The sequence below is a fragment of the Colobus angolensis genome, unplaced genomic scaffold (genome assembly GCF_000951035.1).
Source record: "Colobus angolensis palliatus isolate OR3802 unplaced genomic scaffold, Cang.pa_1.0 Scaffold97, whole genome shotgun sequence".
NCBI lineage: Eukaryota > Metazoa > Chordata > Mammalia > Primates > Cercopithecidae > Colobus > Colobus angolensis.
Window position 1 is genome coordinate 8,223,614 of NW_012123709.1, and position 20,547 is coordinate 8,244,160.

The 20,547-nt window shown below is 39.5% G+C and overlaps 1 protein-coding gene across 1 annotated transcript in view; it reads left to right on the plus strand.

The window, feature by feature from the left end:
• Nucleotides 1–20,547, plus strand: part of FMN1 (formin 1) — a 385,253-nt gene that overhangs the window by 190,197 nt on the left and 174,509 nt on the right. The window contains exons 6-7 of the mRNA XM_011932729.1: nucleotides 3–178; nucleotides 4,626–4,776. Of these exons, the coding sequence (XP_011788119.1) occupies nucleotides 3–178; nucleotides 4,626–4,776 (327 nt within the window). The remainder of the gene's footprint in view (nucleotides 1–2; nucleotides 179–4,625; nucleotides 4,777–20,547) is intronic.

Here is a 20,547-nt window from a genome sequence, read left to right on the forward strand (position 1 = left end):
CCAACCCTGGAGTGCCGCCTCCTGCTCCACCACCGCCAGGACTTGCACCCCCACCTCCCCCTGGACTCTTCTTTGGACTTGGCTCTTCTTCCAGTCAGTGTCCTCGAAAACCAGCCATTGAACCCAGTTGTCCCATGAAACCTTTATACTGGACTAGGATACAAATAAGTGATAGGAGGTAAGTTCTCTCCTATCCCATTCTCAGCGTGTGAATTCCTAGGATTTGGCCCAAGTGATATTTTATTCTTACCGGGTCAGTATCTCCATAGTGTAGCACCCATTATCAAGTGTGATAGAGTGAATACTTGGATAAACAAGGTTGGGATGTTTGGGGAGAATGTCTGTCTCCAGCAGGGCCTCTCTGTATTCTCTGAAGATGCTGGGAGAAACAATGTGTTTCAGTGTTAGGTTTTTCTCCAAGGCACATGGTCCATTTTATAGACTGGATAAGAGTCCGAGTCTAAGCCGGGGCTTTCCCCAACATCGCTACAATTGATGAGTAATCATAAAGAATTGAACCTGATTGCATGCTGAAGGCTCACGGAGGATTTTTAGAATTCTTTGTACTGTCTTGTTTTTAAATGCTATAATCAACCCTGTAATACAGACATTGAACAGAAATGGGTGTTTTTCCATTTTTATTAAAAGAATGAGACATGGCTAAGTTAGTTCTTTAGATCAGAGTCTTAAAATATAAAGTCTCTTTGCTTAAACTCTATTTCTTCTAACTGCTAATTACTCTTCCGTCTTCCTTTATACCTTGATGCCCTTCAGAGAAAGTGTCAGTATGTGGACAGCTGAAAGCGTCTTCCATTTGTATCGATTGTTAAGCAGGGTTTGTAAAGCAGCAAGGTAGAGTTGCTTGGAAACATCCATTCAAACAGTTTTGAGCGTGATTTGTTCTGCCTTATTTCTGAGCCTGGAAGGAGGATAGTGAAAGAGAGCTTAAGTTGTCTCTTGACCACTTTCTCCGTTAAAGTTTGTTTGTAAAGGACAGCAAATACAGGACACATTTTACAGCTTTTCCCAAGTCATGATGTGGTAGTGCATTCTTCAATTTATATAACGTTTTGCTTAGGGAAGGCAGGATATGAAACAAAATAACACACAACTCACAATGATAAAACAACTAGAAATCCCTGTGAAGGAGTGGGGAATACCCTAAAACTGAGCATATGTGCTTCATATTTTCCCCTTTCCTCTCACAAAAAATAAGGGCCAAGAGTTTGTTTTTGGAACATCCCGATACTTCTTTTTTTCAAAATTCAATTATACTTTGTAATTTCCCAAATGAATGGTTCATAAAAAAGTGAGGAGATGATCCTGTAATAGCTTCTGCCATTAGCTAAAGTACTAGTATTCCCTTCTTCCCAATAAAGACTCAGACATTTCCTAAAAAACCATTTCCCAGAATATTTATTTTGAGTCATGTTTCCTTATTAGTGTTCTCAAATTGGTGCACAGCCGTTCCAGGGCAATGCCTCCCACCTGTAAGCCCTGAACGAGTGTGTCTGACAGCACGGGGAGCTGTTCCACACCTGTGTCCCACTAGCCTGCCTTCACTTCCTTCCCCGAGGGACTTCATGAGCCACAGATAACTGTAGACCACAGCAGCCACCAAAGAGTCCCACTGGGAGATACAGGCCCTTCGCACACGACCGAGGGAAAGCTGGAGATCATCATTGTCTACGTTGTTTCCTGCTTATGTAGTTGGCCATTTTGAGAAGAAAAACAATTGAATACTGAAGGTCTCATTGGTTTCATCATATATCTAGGGCTTTACTTTTGAGCAAAATGAAAAGTGGATGAATAGGACATCAAGAGAGCCCGGCTTGGTGCGCATTTGAGCCTGAAACGGGGGCTGCCCCTCTCTGATGTGTTAAGACTGCAACATGGGCACTTCCTGGTGGTACCACATATTCAAGTTCTTTTATTATGGGTCTCTCCAACTTTCTGTACCTATTAGCACTACTACTTCTAAGTGAAAATGATTCAAAGAGCCTGTGGAGTATTTGCATAGGAGCAAAAGTGCAATTATTTGGGATACCTTCTCATAAAGGAGGCAAAATCGTATTTTAATACTTTGTGCAACTAGAGGAGTAAGTAGTTTATATAATGATTGCATCATAAATGTTGGTCTTGCTCTTCTGGGAAGCCAGAAACAAAATGTGAATTTTCAGCATTATGTATACACTGCTTCTCATCTACCTAAATTGCTTTTGACTCCTGGTATGAACTGATTTTTTCTCTTTCAACATTTTGCCTTCTTGGGTGTCTGTTTTGTGATTTCTAGACTAAGCAAGAGACACTTAAAGCAAAATAAATCCTCATCTAACTACCTTTTCATCTTCTTAGTAAGTTTCTCATTTTTCTCCTTGTCTTTCTTTCTTTCTCTCTCTCTCTCCCTGCCTGCCTTTTGAGCTAGAATGGTATATTCAGTGGTCAGCTGACCACCATGGCAGGTCGTTCGTTGTGAAGCAGGTCCTTATTGTTGCCCTGCCAAATGCTGGCTGTCCCCAAATCACTGAGAGGCAGTGTTCCAAAATTTTCATTCAGTATTGGAAATGCCTTTCCCATAGAAATAGTGTTGTAAATGGTGATCAGGTGCTTAAACTGATCACCATTGACTCCCAAAGCCAATTTACTCCACAATGTAAGTGAATTATATTACTCGTTACACTGGCCTGACCTCAGAGTCCATGGAACTAGAGCCAAGCAGGTGCAGGAAGTGGGGAAGGGGCTGAGCGGTTGGCCTGACACACTGCATCACCTCCCTCTAGGCGTCACCCCTCAGCTGCCCAGAACCTTCCCGAGACCCAGACCAGTGGCCCTTAACATGCCACATGCTCACTCCAGAATTCCTGACTGACTTCGTTAGTCAAGATCCCACTTCTCCCCACTGCTCCCCCAGCACCACAGAGATAAGCACTTAACATTAAGGGTGCTTATGTTTCAGGCTGAAGTTAAGTGAGTAGCAGAGGGATATGGCTGAGGGAGGAACACATGCATTGATGTGCTTCACTGGAAATGTTCTAGCCCTTGGATTGGGTAATGGTTTCCCAGGTGTTCATTCTATTGTTATACTTTATAACTTCCATATGTCATACTATTACATGGTTCAACTCTTGGCAAAATCATCATTTGAAAAATAAAAAGTAGAGGAGAGAAGAGGTGAATGTGGCCAAAACCAAGATGTCATATATCATGGGAAAGGCAGATCTGTTGCAAAATGTGAACACTCAGACCTGAGGAGCCAGGGCTGCCAACTGTTTTAAATATCAAAATCTCCTGTAGTATCCAAAAATTCTGTGGACCATTCCATATAATAATAGTTATCTTTTTAGTTTTCACTGAGGAAAATATGTATGGAAACAAAGCTTTTGGATGTTATGGATTGTAACATGTACATATGCTTGATAAACAGTAAGTATATAGACGAAATTTGTGGGCATTGAGAATGTTTATTATTATTATTATTATTTTGAGATGGACTCTCATTCTGTTACCCAGGCTGGAGTGCAGTGGCACAATCTCAGGTCATCACAATCTCCATCTCCTGGGTTCAAGCAATTCTCCTGCCTCAGCCTTCCAAGTAGCTGGGATTACAGGCGCCACCACCACGCCCAACTAACTTCTTTTATTTTTAATAGAGATGGGGTTTCACCATGTTGACCAGGCTGGTCGTGAACTCCTGACCCCAAGTGATCTGCCCACCTCAGCCTCCCAAAGTGCTTGGATTACAGGTGTGAGCTACCACGCCTGACCAGTGGGCATTAATAGTGTTTGAAATTAAGATAAGAAAGTAAACACTTGGGAGATGTGTGCTGACTGAGGGTCCCTGAGGAGTGACCACTGGAGTCGGCTCACAGATGCTGTTCTGTTACACCTGATCCTCAACAGCCTTTCTTTCTTGCCTTCAAAACTAGGGTGCCTCTGTTTCTGGAAGACGAAAGAGCACGGTTTCCCGATGGCTGCTTTAGTTGAAATCCCGTGAGGTGCATTGGAGGAGGTTTTTGGTTGGTTTTTGTTGTTAGTATTGTGCAGGGGACTGAGATACTAGGAATCATGTATTTTAAAATAGGCACAGCCTGTTTACGTATTAAGGACCCTACAGAGTTTACCTGCATGAATCCTAAAAACTATATTTAAAAGTAGTTGAAAAAGTCCAAAGAGGAGGCAGATCTTTACTTTGGTACTCCATTTTCATTCTACTTCAGATTTAGCCTGTCCAAGTCTCAAATTGGTTATCTTTTCAGCCTTTATACGATGCCCATTTTTACACATCATGGAAATGCCAAATGCCACAGACTGAAGGAAGAGCAGCTTGGGTGCCCCCAGGAATCCGAATCCCAGGATTTCTAGTCTTAAGGAGTTTCTCTAGAGCTCTATCTTTGTACCTAATGACAATTTTTTTTGGAAATATGTCTGTGTGTGTTTTAATGTTCTATAGTATATTTTGAGTTTAACAAATGCATAACATAAAAAGCTTTTCTCCAAGCATTATTAGAGTTTTATGTGTTTTTTTAGAAAAATGAAATTAAAAAATGGATTTGAGAAAGATTTCATTGTATTATATTCTCTCCTGTTTTGGTTCTTATGGTTAACTTGTCATTTTCTCTTTTAAGCCAAAATGCTACACCAACCCTATGGGACTCCTTAGAAGAACCTGACATTCGGGACCCTGGTGAATTTGAGTATTTATTCTCCAAAGATACAACTCAACAAAAGAAAAAACCTCTGTCAGAGACTTTTGAGAAAAAAAACAAGGTCAAAAAGGTACTGAGTGATTATGCCAAAGCTGTAATTATATATTATATAGGGAAATGGTATATATATATATATATCGTATACACATACCTATACATATATGTGTGTGTATCATGGGAATTTAGTACATATTCTGTGTGTGTGTGTGTGTGTGAGATTCATGGGAGTTCATTACATGCTGTTGGTGCTTTCCCTGTTTTCAGGAAATGTTTCAGAAGGTTTTGCGTGGCAGATGGCAAAGGGAGCCAATCGTTCATGAAATCTGTGCTTGCTATTTTGGCCATATCTTCTGAATTTTCAAACTTTAATCTGGACTTTTTCAGCCATTAATTCTATTGAAATAAAAATAAAATTTAATTTGTAGTTAGTGAAAGTAGTCTATAGGTTATATGGAAAATAGGTTTTATTTATAATTTCATTCGTTTAGCAAATATTTCGTAGGGGTTTACTATGCTAGGCATTTGTTCTAGGCCTGCACTGTCCAGTATGGTAACATGTGGCTATTAAATATTGAAAGTAAACAAAATAATTTAGTTCTTTAATTGCACTAGCCACTTTCCAATTTTGTTCTTATGCCTAGTGGCTGCTGTATTGGATAGCACAGATACAAAACATTTCCATTGCATAAAAAGCTCTGTTGGACAGCACTGTCTTAAGCATTGGGATGTATTGAGGGCAAAAATAACAATAATAATAATAATAATAAATCCTTGCCCTGTGGAGCTTATATTAACAAACACTAAACACAAACCCTGTCAATCCCATAGTTGTGCAGGGGAAGGAGGGTCGATTTTAGTAGGGTGGGGGTGGAGTCTGCAATTTTAAATGGGGTGTTCAGGGTAGGCCTCATTGTGATGGTGACTTCTGAGTAGTGACTCAAGGACTTGAAAACTGAGAGGCACCAGCCTTCTGTAAGAGAATGAGTTCAAGACTGCCAAGCAGTCAGAGACAACCATGAGGATGAATCACAGCTCTGCCACACACTGACTGTGAGATCTGAGGCAACGGTCCTAGGTCCTTTCACTCTCTGTGTCTGGATCCCTGCACCATAGCATGAGATGATGTCTGCTCATAATGTTCCTCTAAGTAATTACTCAATGAGGTAATCCATGTATGAGGCTCAGCATAGTGCCTGGCTCACTGTCAGTGTTCAACCTAAGATAACTGCCCTTGTTTTTGCTACTGTTACTACCATGGCTACCATTTCCCTGTTTTAGTGGGTTTTTGGTTGGTTAGTTTTTCTTATTTTTAATAGTAGCAGAAATGGTGTCGAGGAAAAAGTTCTGCTATTGACTTGCTATGTGAGCTTGGGCTGGTTGTCTTCCTTGCCGTATTTTCCCTTCTCTATAAGGAAGGATTAACAGGCCGGATATGGTGGCTCATGCCTGTAATCCTAGCAATTTGGGAGGCTGAGGCGGGTGGATCAGCTGAGATCAGGAGTTCGACACCAGCCTAGCCAACTTGGGGAAACCCCGTCTCTACTAAAAACACAAATATTAGCCGGGTGTGGTGGTGGGTGCCTGTAATCCCAGCTACTCAGGGGGCTGAGGCAGGAGAATCGCTTCAGCCCAGGAGGCGGAGGTTGCAGTGAGCTGAGATCGCCGCATTGCACCCCGGCCTGGGCAACAAGAGCGAAACTCCGTCTCGAAAAAAAAGGATTAACAATATCTGACCCACCAGGATGCTGTGAAATTCACATCTAAGCAGGTTTGAGGCAGTGTTTTGAAAAGTGTGTAATGTTGAATGAAACCATCAACCTGCCTTTTTTCTTTTTTTTTTTTTGAGATGGAGTCTTACTCTTGTCACCTAGGCAGGAGTGCAATGGTGTGATCTCGGCTCACTGCAACCTCTGCCTCTGGGCTTCAAGCAGTTCTCCTGCTTCAACCTCCCAAGTAGCTAGGATTACAGGCATGCACTACCATGCCCGGCTAATTTTGTATTTTCAGTAGAGACGGGGTTTCACCAAGTTGGCCAGGTTGGTCTTGAACTCCTGACATCCCAGGTGATTCTCCCACCTCAGCCTCCCAGAGTGCTGGGATTACAGGCGTGAGCCACCGCGCCCGGCTACCTTTCCTTGTTAAATTACATCGCGGGGTTCATCATCAGTTCATTTCTCAAGTAATATAATGATTATGAAATTAGCTGCAAATTACAGGGGAAAAATGGAAAATGTCTGAATTCAGCTTTCTGTTAATCAAATCAGATTTTCCTACTGACTTCAATTATGGATAAAAATCATGATCAAAATGTTTCATCTCTCAAGGTCACTGTAATTGTGTTGTCTTAATAAAAATATCCAAAGAAGTATTAAAGGAAAATTTTAAGAGGCTATATTGCATGGAACAATTTGAATTTTTCTAATAAATTGGCTCTGTGACGCCACCCAAATCTCATGTCAAATTGTACCTACATGTCCAGGGGGGACCTGGTTGGAGGTGATTAAATCGTGGGGGTGGATTTCCCTTCTGTTCTCCTGATAGTGAATGAGTTCTCACGAGGTTTGGTTGTTCCATAAGTGTCTGGTGCCACTCCCACCCCACCCTCTGTCTCCTGCTGCCATGTCGGTAGTATCTTTATAGCAGTGTGAGAATGGATTAGTACAAATAGTAAGTTCCAGACAAATTCGGGCAAAAAAAAAGTCAGCTGATTTACATAGAATGTATTCCCATTCAATTAGATTCATATGAGATGGAGGTAAGCCTGCTTTGTAGCCAGGCTGGCTTTTTCAGTGCCATCTATAGAAAACAGAAGACTTGTTTCTACTGAATGGCAAAAGGAAAATCTCTGTGTTCCAAAGCCAACTTCAGTTTGCCTCTTTCAAGAAGGCTTCCCTGACTAACCAGAAACTCCACTGAATGCTTTCTTTTGTTCTTTATTGCTTCTTAGATGGCTATTACTCTTTTTATTTCTCTCCAGATGCTTGAAAACATGTTTTCTCATAGAACTATTCACTTCTGTGTTGGTGAATGAATATTTGTTTTTAAAACTTCAAAGCATTTGGTCATTTATTCTTATTTCTTGTAATAGTTTGCCTGTTCAACAAAAGATTTTAACCAAGGCAGTTAATAATTAGTACTTGATACGTATATTTTGTTTCTCTCTCTGAGGGGGAAAATAACACTTCATTTAAACTCTTTAAATTTTCTGAACAGGGTGGTTGCCACTGCCCCATGGAATCCATATACTTGTGTAGTGCTTGCTTTTCTCTGTAAGTAAGTGGAGGCAAAAAATTGGGTCTACTGGGCTTTGTGGTAATATGCAGCTTAGAGTTTTCAGTGAGCTTTGTGTCCTACCTTAGAGCTGAGGTTTTAAGTTTTAAATAGCAAGCTGAATTGATGCCAGAAAACTCCAAACCTGCCTCCTGTGATCTTTCCTCCATGCCTGTGGCCAGATTTCCAACATCAAGATGGATCCCTTGGTCTCTTTTGAGAGTCAGAGGTTTGTTTTCTTTCCTCTTGAAAATGAAAGTGGTTTTAGAGGTGGTAAGCAACTGAGAAGTTTCAGCACTGAAGGCCAACTCCTTCAGCTGGATCATGGAATGGTTCCCATATGAGAAGACCAGGAGGATACTTGCCAAATAGGTCTTTTTATAATGACTGAACAAGAGGAAGTGCTGGGTACATTACTGGATTTCAAAATCCAGGATTCTGAGTCTTAGCTATAGGGCCTCAGCCAGCATTGAAACGTGAATATGAATATCTTTTTGTTGTTGTTGTTGTTTTGAGACAGAGTTTCACTCCTGTCGCCCAGGTTGGAGTGCAATGGTGTGATCTCAGCTCACTGCAACCCCCGCCACCAGGGTTCAAGCAATTCTCCTGCCTCAGCCTCCCAAGTAGCTGGGATTACAGGCACCCACAATCAAGCCCAGCTGATTTTTGTATTTTTAGTAGAGACGGGGTTTCACTATGTTGTCCAGGCCAGTCTCGAACTCCTGACATCAGGTGATCCACCTGTCTCAGCCTCCCAAAGTGTTGGGATTACAGGCGTGAGCCACTGCACCCGGCCATGAATATCCCTTAAATAGAGCTGGTCTTCATCCCTCAGCACATTTCACATTTATGTTTCAGAAGTAATGGACAGAATGATCAAGAGTCTGTGGAACTCAGATATTAATTTGTAGCTTCAACTACTAAAATAGTATTTAAATTTCATGTCACTGGCACTTGTTTAAGCATGTATATATATATATGTATTGTCTCAAACTAGGCAGGAAGTCTGTTCTGTAATATCATGTAGTCTAAGAATTAGAAGAAATCTTACCCATCGTCTAACTGTGTTCTGGTTTTGGCACCTGAGAAACTAAGACCTAGAAAGATAAAGTGACTTGTAGGGGTTTGTACACTTTTAACTGGGAAGACATTGATGATGATGAACACTTGTTCATCAGCGTGTGTCTGCATTTCCCCTTTATTTAAATGGTAACTTGCCACCTTGGTGATAGTATCAACTTTTATTGGGGTGATTTATTTGAAGTTTATGAATGAGAGTAGCCATTATTAAAATCATCAACAAAATATAGCCACACTTCTGCAAATCCAAAATATTTCCCATTGTGTAATCACAGTTTTCTTCAGAGTCTTCCAATAGGAAGCCAAATCTTTGAGTAAAAAGATGTGCCTTCTATGTAACTCCAGCAAAAGGCGTATGTAGATTTGGAGCTGGTGTTCTTCTTTGACCTTATCAATTCCATTTAAAATATTAGCTATAATAAAATCAATTTATTACTAATTATTACAAATTTGTATTGCATACGTAGGTAGATGCCATTCTCATTTGTGATACTAGACCACTCTGCCACTACAAACATGGCGGTAACCAAACTGAGAACCAGAGCTCAAGATACCAGCTCTCAATGGAACCACCACCACTTGCTACTATCTCTTTTTTTTTTTTTTTTTTTTTTTTTGAGACGGAGTCTTGCTCTGTCGCCCAGGCTGGAGTGCTGTGGCCGGATCTCAGCTCACTGCAAGCTCCACCTCCCGGGTTCACGCCATTCTCCTGCCTCAGCCTCCCGAGTAGCTGGGACTACAGGCGCCCGCCACCTCGCCCGGCTAGTTTTTTGTATTTTTTAGTAGAGACGGGGTTTCACCGTGTTAGCCAGGATGGTCTCGATCTCCTGACCTCGTGATCCGCCCGTCTCGACCTCCCAAAGTGCTGGGATTACAGGCTTGAGCCACCGCGCCCGGCCCACTTGCTACTATCTCTTATTTTTTTCTCTCATAACATTCAGAAGAAGTCCTTTAACCTTCTCACACTGATTTCTTCTCTACAAAATTGGGAATAACACCCCCTTAATATGGTTATTACAAGGATAATATGAAATTATAATCATACATTAAGTATTCTTTACATTAATCTCTTAGTTTATGAACGAATTTGAAAGCTTTGGAAAGAAATTCTTAAACATCTTTGATTCCCAGGGTTTTTAAGGTCTTAAACCATTAATGTGTCGATTCCTGACACTGTTTGCAAATGGGAGTCTCTAGGTCATTCTTGTTTTTCAGTATTCATGGAAGTATACCACAACTTCCTTTAGTGATACATTCGAACATCTAGTAGTTCATGTCATGTTTGTATAGTCTCTTTTCACTGAACGATTAGGAGTTTCCCCTGTCAATATGTCATATTTACACTATCTTTAAGTGACGTTTGTTCCTGAGCAAGGTAGGTCAGCACCTTGTGAAGGAGCCAGAAATCATCTGCCTTCATTGTCTGAGATTCTTCATTGTCTGAAAAAAAAAAAAACTAGATGCTCTAATAAACTTTCCAGTTGTGTTTTAAACTTGCCCAACAGCTTTCTGAAAATCAGCATGACCTGCCAATATTCCTCCTTTTTTGAGATGCCGTGATCTGACTAAATTATAAATCATCTCTGTTTGTTTCCTGTTCTGTAAGATACGTAAAAGCATTCCTCTGTCTCCCTCTCCCTCTCTGTCTCTCTGTCTTTTTAATAGATATTTCTTAAGAATTAATGAGATAATGGCTATTCCCCAGGCACTTGAGGGGAAGGGGGTTGTGATGGTTCAGGAGACACTAGTCTGTTGAAACTTTGTGGTGCCAAAAGCCTTCAGCATTGATTGTAATTTGGTCACTTTGGCAAGGATCATAGCTGTAATTCTCAAATCCCAGACTGCGTGTCTCAGTTTACTGAGGAGGGGAGAAGGGTGGAAGAAGAACATTGTTTGGAAGCCTGTTCATAAATTTATAGGGTTTTCATAACCTGTTGCCTTCCAAGTTTATATTATTTCAGCTTTGGTGTACAAAGATAATTTCTCTGGGCTCCCTTGGTGTAAGGTATGTGCATTATTTTTTTCATATAGGGGGTGGCAATAAGTTGATCTGCCCCTTTACATTTTTCACGTGTTGATAAATGAGCAGTGGGGTTAGGGATTGTCATCTCTAGAAGTGAGTGAAATAACTTGCCCGTGTGTTGATTGTACTAATACATGACCTGGGGGCCTAAATGAGTGATATCTGGAATGATCAGGGCTTTCCTGTTCTTCACTTTAAGGACTCCTGACTGGCCACATTTACTGAAAGGAAACAGGAGCTCCATGACAGGCACCAGTTTACAAAAATTCCACCTTGTAAATTTTATTTGGAAATGAGACAGCCCCAAAAGTTAAGTTGTACCTTTATTTTATTTGCTTATTTATTTTTAAAGAGTGGTTAGGACTTGTCAAATATGAATATCAATGACTCTTTCAGAATGTTGAATCTGTGTATTATTCTTGGAGTTCAACTATGTTTCTCTTGTTGGCTGTTAAACAGTAACTTAACCTGGATTTGTGTCTCCAGCCAGCTGCATTTAGGATGCGCTTTCCCTACCCCACACCACAAGAGGGCACCTTAGAATGCTGAGATACAAAGATGAAGTCACATGGATCCTAGAACCCCGACAGCGGGCACCTGGAAGACAGCAACTGCCCCTCAGCTCTCTCTTTCCTTCTTATATCTCTGTATCGTGGACCATGAGGCCAGATTTCACAGCAGATTGCCCACACAGAGTATTGGGAGCCAATTCCATATTAGAAAGACTTGTAGGTATTAGTAGAATAAAAATCATTAGCAGCCATGATTCCAGTGCTTAGAATGAATGATTGCAGTATAAAAATATATGAAATATTAGAGTTAGCCCCTTTGGGACTGATTCTGGAATTCCCTTCTCACCACACACAGAGACACATGTGCGCACGCACGCACACACACACACATATCTTTAAAATCTTCCATATCTGAAGAGCGTGAAAAGCAAAAATTTGTTTGAATGTAGATTTGGGGTTATGTATTTGGAAAACACAAAAAAGTACGGGGTATGCTATGAAAGAACCATTCTAAACATTTGTGCTTTAAAAAAATATTTATCTTCTTCTTGTTGAGGAAAGTTTTGAAGTCTTGCTTATTATTTTCCTGAATCTCATTCATTTATCCTCAATCCAGGCCATTTTCTGAGATTGTGTTATGGGGTTGGAGGTAGACAATAGAATGAGGCTGAGTGCCTGTGCTTGGGACCTTGATGGGGTAGTGAGTCCTCTGGCCTTCAGTTCTAAGCTTAGAGGTGTGTGAAGATGTAACAAGAATAGGGAAAGATCATATACGTATACTTAGGTTGCAAGTCCAGGTCACATGGATGCTTTTGAAGCTGAACTTGTAAGTGCTTTGCAAAATACACACATCTCCCATGTACGTGATAGTCAAAACAACCCCTGCACATGCACATGCCCTCATAGGCACATGCTTAATATGAACAGAGAGAAGTCTCAGTGACCTTGGATTTATTTGATATCGTTCAAGTGGAGATTAAAAAATAAAGATATCACTAGTAGTGACATTGCTAAATGGTTTTGGTTAAGTGCCTGTCATATATTAACTAATTTGATCTTCGAAAACCCAGTGAGACGGTTCCTATTATTGTTCCTATTTTATACATGAGAAAACTGGAGTTTAGAGGGGTTGGGCAACTTGCCGAACACCACATAGTTCTGCAGAGCAAAGGAATGTTTCCGGCAACAACCCCAGAGTTTGTTTGTTTGTTTGTTTCGAGACACAGTCTCACTCCGTCACCCAGTCACTGCACCCTCCACCTCTCAGGTTCATCAAGCAATTCTCCTGCCTCAGCCTCCAGAGTAGCTGGGACTACAGGCACACGCTACCATGCCTGGCTAATTTTTGTATTTTTAGTAGAGATGGGGTTTCACTGTTTTGGCCAGGCTGGTCTCCAACTCCTGACCTCAGGTGACCCACCCCCCTCAGCCTCCCAAAGTGCTGGGATTACAGGCGTGAGCCTTGATGCCCAGCCTTGTGTTCTTAATTACTTGACAAATGGTCATTCATCTGCATTTAACTGCAAGTCCTGGCTTTAAATTCACTTGGCCAAGCCTGAATTTTATTTCTTGGTCATTGTATAGTGAAAAAAGTGCCAGCTTTGGTGTCAGTAAACATAATTTCTAATTCAGACTCTGACCCTAACCAAATATCGAATCCTGAACAAGTCCTTTAAATTCTCCGATCTCCGGTTTCTCATCTGTCAAAAGATAAATTTTAATTATATGAATTCCAAGGATCTGGTCATTACTTCTACTTTGCAGATGAAGACACTCAAGATCTACCAACTTTCGTTTGATTTTTAGAAGGCAGATAGATGAGGGTATCACACATGGACCAATATGTTAGCGCTCAGACCCAGGCCTAATCAGGTAGATAGAGCTGTCTCCAACTATCAGTAGCATATTGTATGAGCCATAGGTACATGGGGGTTCAGGAAATAATTGTTCTGATTTTAATAAGCCCCCAAATGTAAGGTAAATATATTGGAGAGTTATTTGTAAACAAACCAAGTTTTTTTATGTACTGGGGGTGTTGAAGTACTGGAAATATGATAGAGAAAACTGTAGTGGAAATTAGGAGCCAGAGATCTCGTCTTGAAGGTAACTATTAGTTGTTGTATGTCCACTCATGTGATCTCTGACCTTAATTTCTATACCTAACATGGCATCTGGAGTGAAAATTTTCAACTATGCTTTCCAGATGCGAGATCTCAGAACGTAACTGAACGTGGATATGTTCCCACATATGTTTTTAAACCGAGTGTGTATAAGATTGAAACAGTGAATTTAGATTTTGCCTTGTCAATGTGTGACATGGGATATACTGCAAGCCAGACTCACAACCACAATGTTCCACCCTTCCAGTATCTAATATTCTCTCTTTGCAGTTGTCCTTACATAACAAAAATGCATTTGGCGGCAGCAGCCACAGTGGTGGAACTGGCCAGCCCCCACTGTGCTGGGGTGGCCCTCCACCATTTTTCCCTCCATCTCCTAGCAGAGTTTCCACGGTCCAGAGGCCTGGAGCTCAGGTTACACCAGACAAAACTGTCCACTTACTTCCTGTGATAGTCTGGCTTGACCCCAGCGCTATGGCCACACTTCCAATTTTTGATAAAATACCTTTGACCCAGAGCTTCATTTCGTTTAGACCTGACCTGGTTTCCCTCCAGCTGAGGCTAATTTGCATGGCTGTAAACACGGACCTTACAAAGCTCACCAACTGTGATGAAAGCAAAGGAAACCTGAGACCACTGGAAATTCAAAAATCCGCCTTCTGTATCCCAGCCTAACTCTGAGTTACCCCTCAGCCCAGGAGGCTTCCAGTGTGCAGCAGCTAAGAAAATGTTATTCTGATTGATCTGATTAGGGCAGCAAGGTTAGCCATGGTCAATTTACAAAGACAGTATGAGAAGAAATCATGTGTGTCCTCGTGTTATGGGTCAGCGAGGCCCCTGCCAGAAGTTATGAAAAGCCACAGCTCTGCCAGGACCATTATCAGATCTCCTAGGTGGGGTACAAATGGGATTGGAGGTTTAGGGGGCCCCTCCAGTGGAGTGAATGACAAAAGGGATTGGACTGTGAAGAGCGGGTGAATCAAATCATGCTCGCTTCCAGCTGGATTTCTTAGCTGCCAAGCCCCTTACATGTGAGTGGGAGAGCCTGGGAGTTCCCCAGTACAGTGTGGGGAGGACTGCCTTTAGTTCCTCACTGCACGGGAAAGAAGAGGGTGGAAAAGCTAATTTGACATGGACGTGAGGCTCTACATTGACCCACAGAAGCAGCCAGATGGAACCTATTGGGCATTTTGATCCCTGCCTTCACCACAAGAGTGGTTTAATTGGGATCTGGCTCCAGGCCCTTGTTACTAAATAACCTGAGTTTTAGTGTTTTCATTTTCATTAATTAACTTTCATGCTAGGTGCCTTATTAGTCACATTAGGCATTTTGCATGTTCAAAATATCCTAGGAGGTGAGAAGGGGGTCTTTAAAAACAGTACAGAGCTGCAAGGACCAGGGGGTTAATTCATGACCTAATTATCACATCACTTTTTACTCTCTTGTGGACTCTCTTCTACAACTTCCGTAGTTTAAAATATGCACAAAAACCAGCTTTTAAACTTTGTTTTCAAACGGTTATTACGTTCATACTGACTAAAGATTTTGGAGCCTTCACCTTGGGTGTGGTTTGCTTCCTTCCTGTCCAATTCAGGAACATAAATGTTCTTGCAACACTGGGATAAGACACATTAATTAACAAAGAAAGATTTATATAAAATGAGGCCAACTGAAAGCTATACTGCTTGAGCTGGGGCTCATTATAAATAAATCCCTCTGTATATAATCGTCTTACTAATGGAAAAGATGAGACATTGGTATGGTTGCTTGGAGAAGCATGTGATTCAGAATGTAGCAGTACAATGCCTAATGCATGCTATGTTTAGAATGCTTTAGTAAGACATTGGAGAGACTGGGCCATGATGATGTTTTTGTTGCGTATACATATAATCTTGGGGTGTGGAGATATCTGAAAAACTTAGCCCTATAAAACCCAGCCATTCAGTTGCCACTGCAGGAAAGGATGAGCCTCTGAGGCCGAAGTGCATGGAAGAGGAGGCAGAACTCATAGACCTGCACAGAGAGTTCATACCTATGAATTCAAGATCCAGCTGAGATCTGGGCGTTTGCTTCAGAGCAATAGGAAGCCAAGAACAAGGCTGTAGCAGAGGGCTGAGCTCGCGTTTCTGACCAGCTGCCTTCTCTAGCATGGCCAGCGTGGTGAGAGTCACCATGAGACTAAGTGTGGAAGGTGATAGTGTGGTAGGCAGCAGGGGCTTCTGGAAAGCCACAGGCCTGGCTGAGTCATCATTGACGGGGCAAGTCCCTTCATCTTTCCAAGGCCCCTTTGTACAGTTCTCTCATCTGTAAAGAGAGAATAATATTAGTGCCTACTTCAAAGGTGGTTGTGAAAATTAAAATTTACTTTGTGAAATGTTTGGCCTGGATCAATGGTGCTTCCGCCATGCTATCACCACCATCACTGCCACCATCAGGAGTAGGAATAAGAATAATGAAATATCCTCCAGTGTCATCCCAAAGGAAAGCAAGAGGTTGGATGTTAACCAGAAGCCTCATCTCTCATTCACTTATGGTTCCTGGACTCCAGGGACTGCTAGTTATAATCCATTTCCCCTATTTGTGTGTGTGTATTTGTGTGTGTATGTGTACGTGTGTGTCCCACAGGGGCACAGCTATGTAGTTAAAGCAAATGAATTTTAGCCAGATTCTCAGAGATGAATTCCTTCAGTGTGTACCAAGAAAAAAACACCCAATACAACAAAAAGTTTATAAAATGTGTCTCCATTTTCTAGTTCTATCTGTATTTGGCTTTCATGGTAATCTGTGTTTGTGGTACAATTTTAAGAATGCCAGCTATTAGCAGGTAACATAATATCACCTTGTAAAATCTTTGTAGAGCATGATAGTCTATAAATAAATAAACATATATAGAATGACCGATTTTGGTAATGGTGAGACTCTTAACATATGATGTTATTTTAGGTTGGTTTCTTTATTAACAAATAGACTGCATTAACTTTCATACAGTACTTGATTAAATTTTATCAACATAACGTGTGAATAGAATTTAAAAAGTCAAGCAATATGAAGACTTTAAAAAAAGCAAAAGTTCTGCAAATCTCAATAAAATTTCAAGGATTTTTTCATAGAGATCACATCTGATCAGAATGAAATTAAGTTAGGAATCATGTGTCAATAATAAAAATAACTAACATGTCAGTGTTGAAAACTACATTTTTTAAACTCTTAAGTCCAGGGGTACATGTGCAGGTTTTTACATAGGTAAAGTTGTGTCATGGGGGTCTGTTGTGTAGATTATTTCGTCTCCCAAGTGTTAAGCCTATTGGTTATTTTTCCTGATACTCGACCTCCTTCCACCCTCCACCTTCTGATAGGCCCCAGTGTATGTTGCTGTCCTCTATGTGTCCATGTGTTCTCATCATTTAGCTCCCACTTATAAGTGAAAGAATGTAGTATGTGGTTTTCTGTTCCTGTGTTAGTTTATGAAGGATTATGGCCCCCAGCTCAGTCTATGTCCCTGCAAAGGACATGATCTCATTCTCTTTTATGGCTGCATAGTATTCCATAATGTATATGTACCACATTTTTTAAATCCAGTCTATCATTGACAGGCATCTATAAGTTGATTCCATGTCTTTGCTATTGTGAATGGTGGTTTAATGAACATACATGTGCATGTGTCTTTATAACAGAATGACATATTCCTTTGGGCATATACCCAGTACCAGGATTGCTGGGTCTAGTGGCAGTTCTGTCTGTAGGTCTTTGAGGAATCGCCACACTGTCTTTCACAATGGTTGAACTAATTTACTCTCCCACCAACAGTGTAAAAGCGTTCCTTTTTACAGCTTTGCTAGCATGTTATTTTTTGACTTTTTAGTAATAGCCATTCTGACTAGTGTGTGATCTCATTGTGGTTTTGATTTGCATTTTTCTTTAATGGCCAGTGATGTTGATATATATATATGTTTGTTGGCCTCATGCATGTCTTCTTTTGAAAAGTGTCTGTTCATATCCTTTGCCCACTTTTTAATGGGGTTGTTTTTTTCTTGTACGTTTGTTTGCAGTTCCTTATAGATGCTAGATATTCAACTTTTGTCAACTGCATAGTTTGCAAAGTTTTTCTCCCATTCTTTAGGGTTGTCTGTTTACTCTGTTGATAGTTTCTTTTGCTGTGCAGAAGCTCTTTAGTTTAATTACATCCCATTTGTTAATTTTTGCTTTTGTTGTAATTGCTTTTGGCATCTTCATCATGAAATCTTCGCCCATGCCTGTGTCCTGAATGGTATTGCCTAGGTTGACTTAGAGTTTTTATAGTTTTGGGTTTTACATTTAAATCTTTAATCCATCTTGAATTCATTTTTGTATATGGTGTAAGGAAAGGGTCCACTTTCAGTCTTCTCCATATGGCTAGCCAGTTACCCTAGAACCATTTATTGAATAGGGAATCCTTTCCCTATTGCTTGTTTTTGTCAAGTTTGTCAAAGTTCAGATAGTTGTAGGTGTGCCATCTTATTCTGTTCACTTGGTCTGTGTGTTTGTTCTTGTATTAGTACCATGCTCTTTTGGTTACTGTAGCCCTGTAGTATAGTTTGAAGTCAGGCAGTGGGATGCCTCCAGCTTTGTTCTTTTTGCTTAGGTTTGCTTTGGCTATTTGGGCTCTTTTTTGGTGCCATATGAATTTTAAAATGGAAAAAACTTCCTTATTTTTAAAAATGTATGATCACACCTATAAATAAATTGAGTTAAGACAGTAATGATAATGGAATTTTTAAAACACTTAACAGCAAAAAACAAAAGTACTGATAAGACTCATAGGATGTAGCTGAAATGTATAGTCATGAGTATTTATATTAGAAAAGTAAAAGATAGATCAAAAATCAATTAAGTGCTTTAAATCAATAACTAGAAAAATACAAATAAATCAAAGAAATTCAAAGGAAATATTAGGTTGAAGAACAGGAAAAACCCATTTTACAGGTTAAATATGGTCAAATATTTGCAATTTTCTGTGGTTTAACCTAATACATTTTAAAAGATGAGAATGGAATTTTTTAGAAGTTTAAGTTGAGTAGAGAACATCAATTAAAGACAAAAGTTTCTTCTTTGAAAAAAAGGATAACATTCAAAAACTTTTTGCAAGATTGAGCAAAGCAAACATAAGTAATATTAAGGAAGTAAAAGTGAATGTAACTACAGATGCAATAGAAATGTATAATACAATAGCATGAACACATTTTTGCCAATAAATGAAAATAATCTGAAATAATTTTCTAGAAGAATGTGGTCAAAACAGTCAAGAAGTAGAACACCTGAATGGTTCCATAAATATTAAGGTAATTAGTAGTTTAAAATCGTCACATGAAATGTGAGGTCCACCTTGTTTTATTACACTAAGCATGTCTTTCTTACACAAAATATTAGAGAATAGAAAATCATATTAAACTCAAGGCTAGTATATATAATCTTGATAGCACAACCAGACAAGGGCAGGAAGTAAAAGAAACTACAGGACAATTTATCTCATAAATATAGATATGACGATCTTAACCAGAATATTAACAAATGAAATCCAGAAATATATAAAAAATGTTTGATGATTAACTGATTATTCCAGACTAGCAAATTTGATTCAAAATTAGTAAATGCTTTTTATAAATAATGTAAAAATAGATGAAGGGGGAATTACATAATTAAAAAGTGATGGGAAAATATTTGATTATGATTTATAATGAAATTTTGTAACTAGGATTGTAAGGGAATAGCTTTAGCCTCAAAAAGAGTGTCCACAAAGCAGGCATGTGTCAAAGGCGTATTTGGTGAAAATTCGAAAACTTTCTTTTTGAGATCAGTATGACATAGGAATATGATACCCATTTCTACCTCCTTTATTTAATCTAAGCAAGTGCAATAAGGCAAAGAAATCAAATAAAATACATTGGAAAGGAAGAAATGAGACTATGAATTGTGATTTTTCAGCATAGAAAATCTGTATTGACGGATTAAAAAAAGAATAGAGTAAACCTAGTAAATATGAGATAAATACACAATAATCAGTTGCCTTTTTATACGCTGTTAACAAGTTGGAAAATTAAAATACCATTAGAGAGACGTAAAATAAGTATAAATCTAAGCAAACATAGTCAAGAATCAGTGTAGAAATTACTGAACTTTATTGAAAGCATTAAAGTAGACCTAAATAAAAAGAGGGACATAATTCTCTTCATGAATGGGAAAACCAGTACTATAAAGGTGTTAATTTTTCCCAAATTTCTAGTTTCAAAGTCATTTCAATCAAAATCTAAGAATTATTTGGAATTTAACAAGCTTATTCTAAAAAATTGCATGCAAGAACAAATGTTCAAAAAACAACTCCAAAAAAGGAAAACTAAGTGGGAGATATTCTACCTCATATCAAAGAAAATAAGGTAATAAGAACTAGTAGAGTACTATAGTAGGGTAGTAATTGTCACAGGAAAAAAAATAAATAATGAGTGAAAAGAATTGAGAGCTCAGAAGCAAATCTATGCATATGTGGAAACTAATACATGACAAATGTGGTATCCCAGATCAGTGGGCAAAATTGTCTATGAATAAAAGTATTTTAAAAATTCAATATATATGGCAAAAAAAGGAAAATGGATCCCTACCTCACTTCATAAATAAAAGACAGTCCCAGATGTAACAATGAGAAAGGAAAATTTTAATAATTTTTGAAAATAATATAGGAGCCTATCTTTTGGCCTCATATGGAAAAGACATGGAAAGCACAAAACAAATAAGAAATATGACTACATTAAAATAAAATCATTGACATAAAGAACTCTTGCTCATCAAGACACCTTGAAGAGTA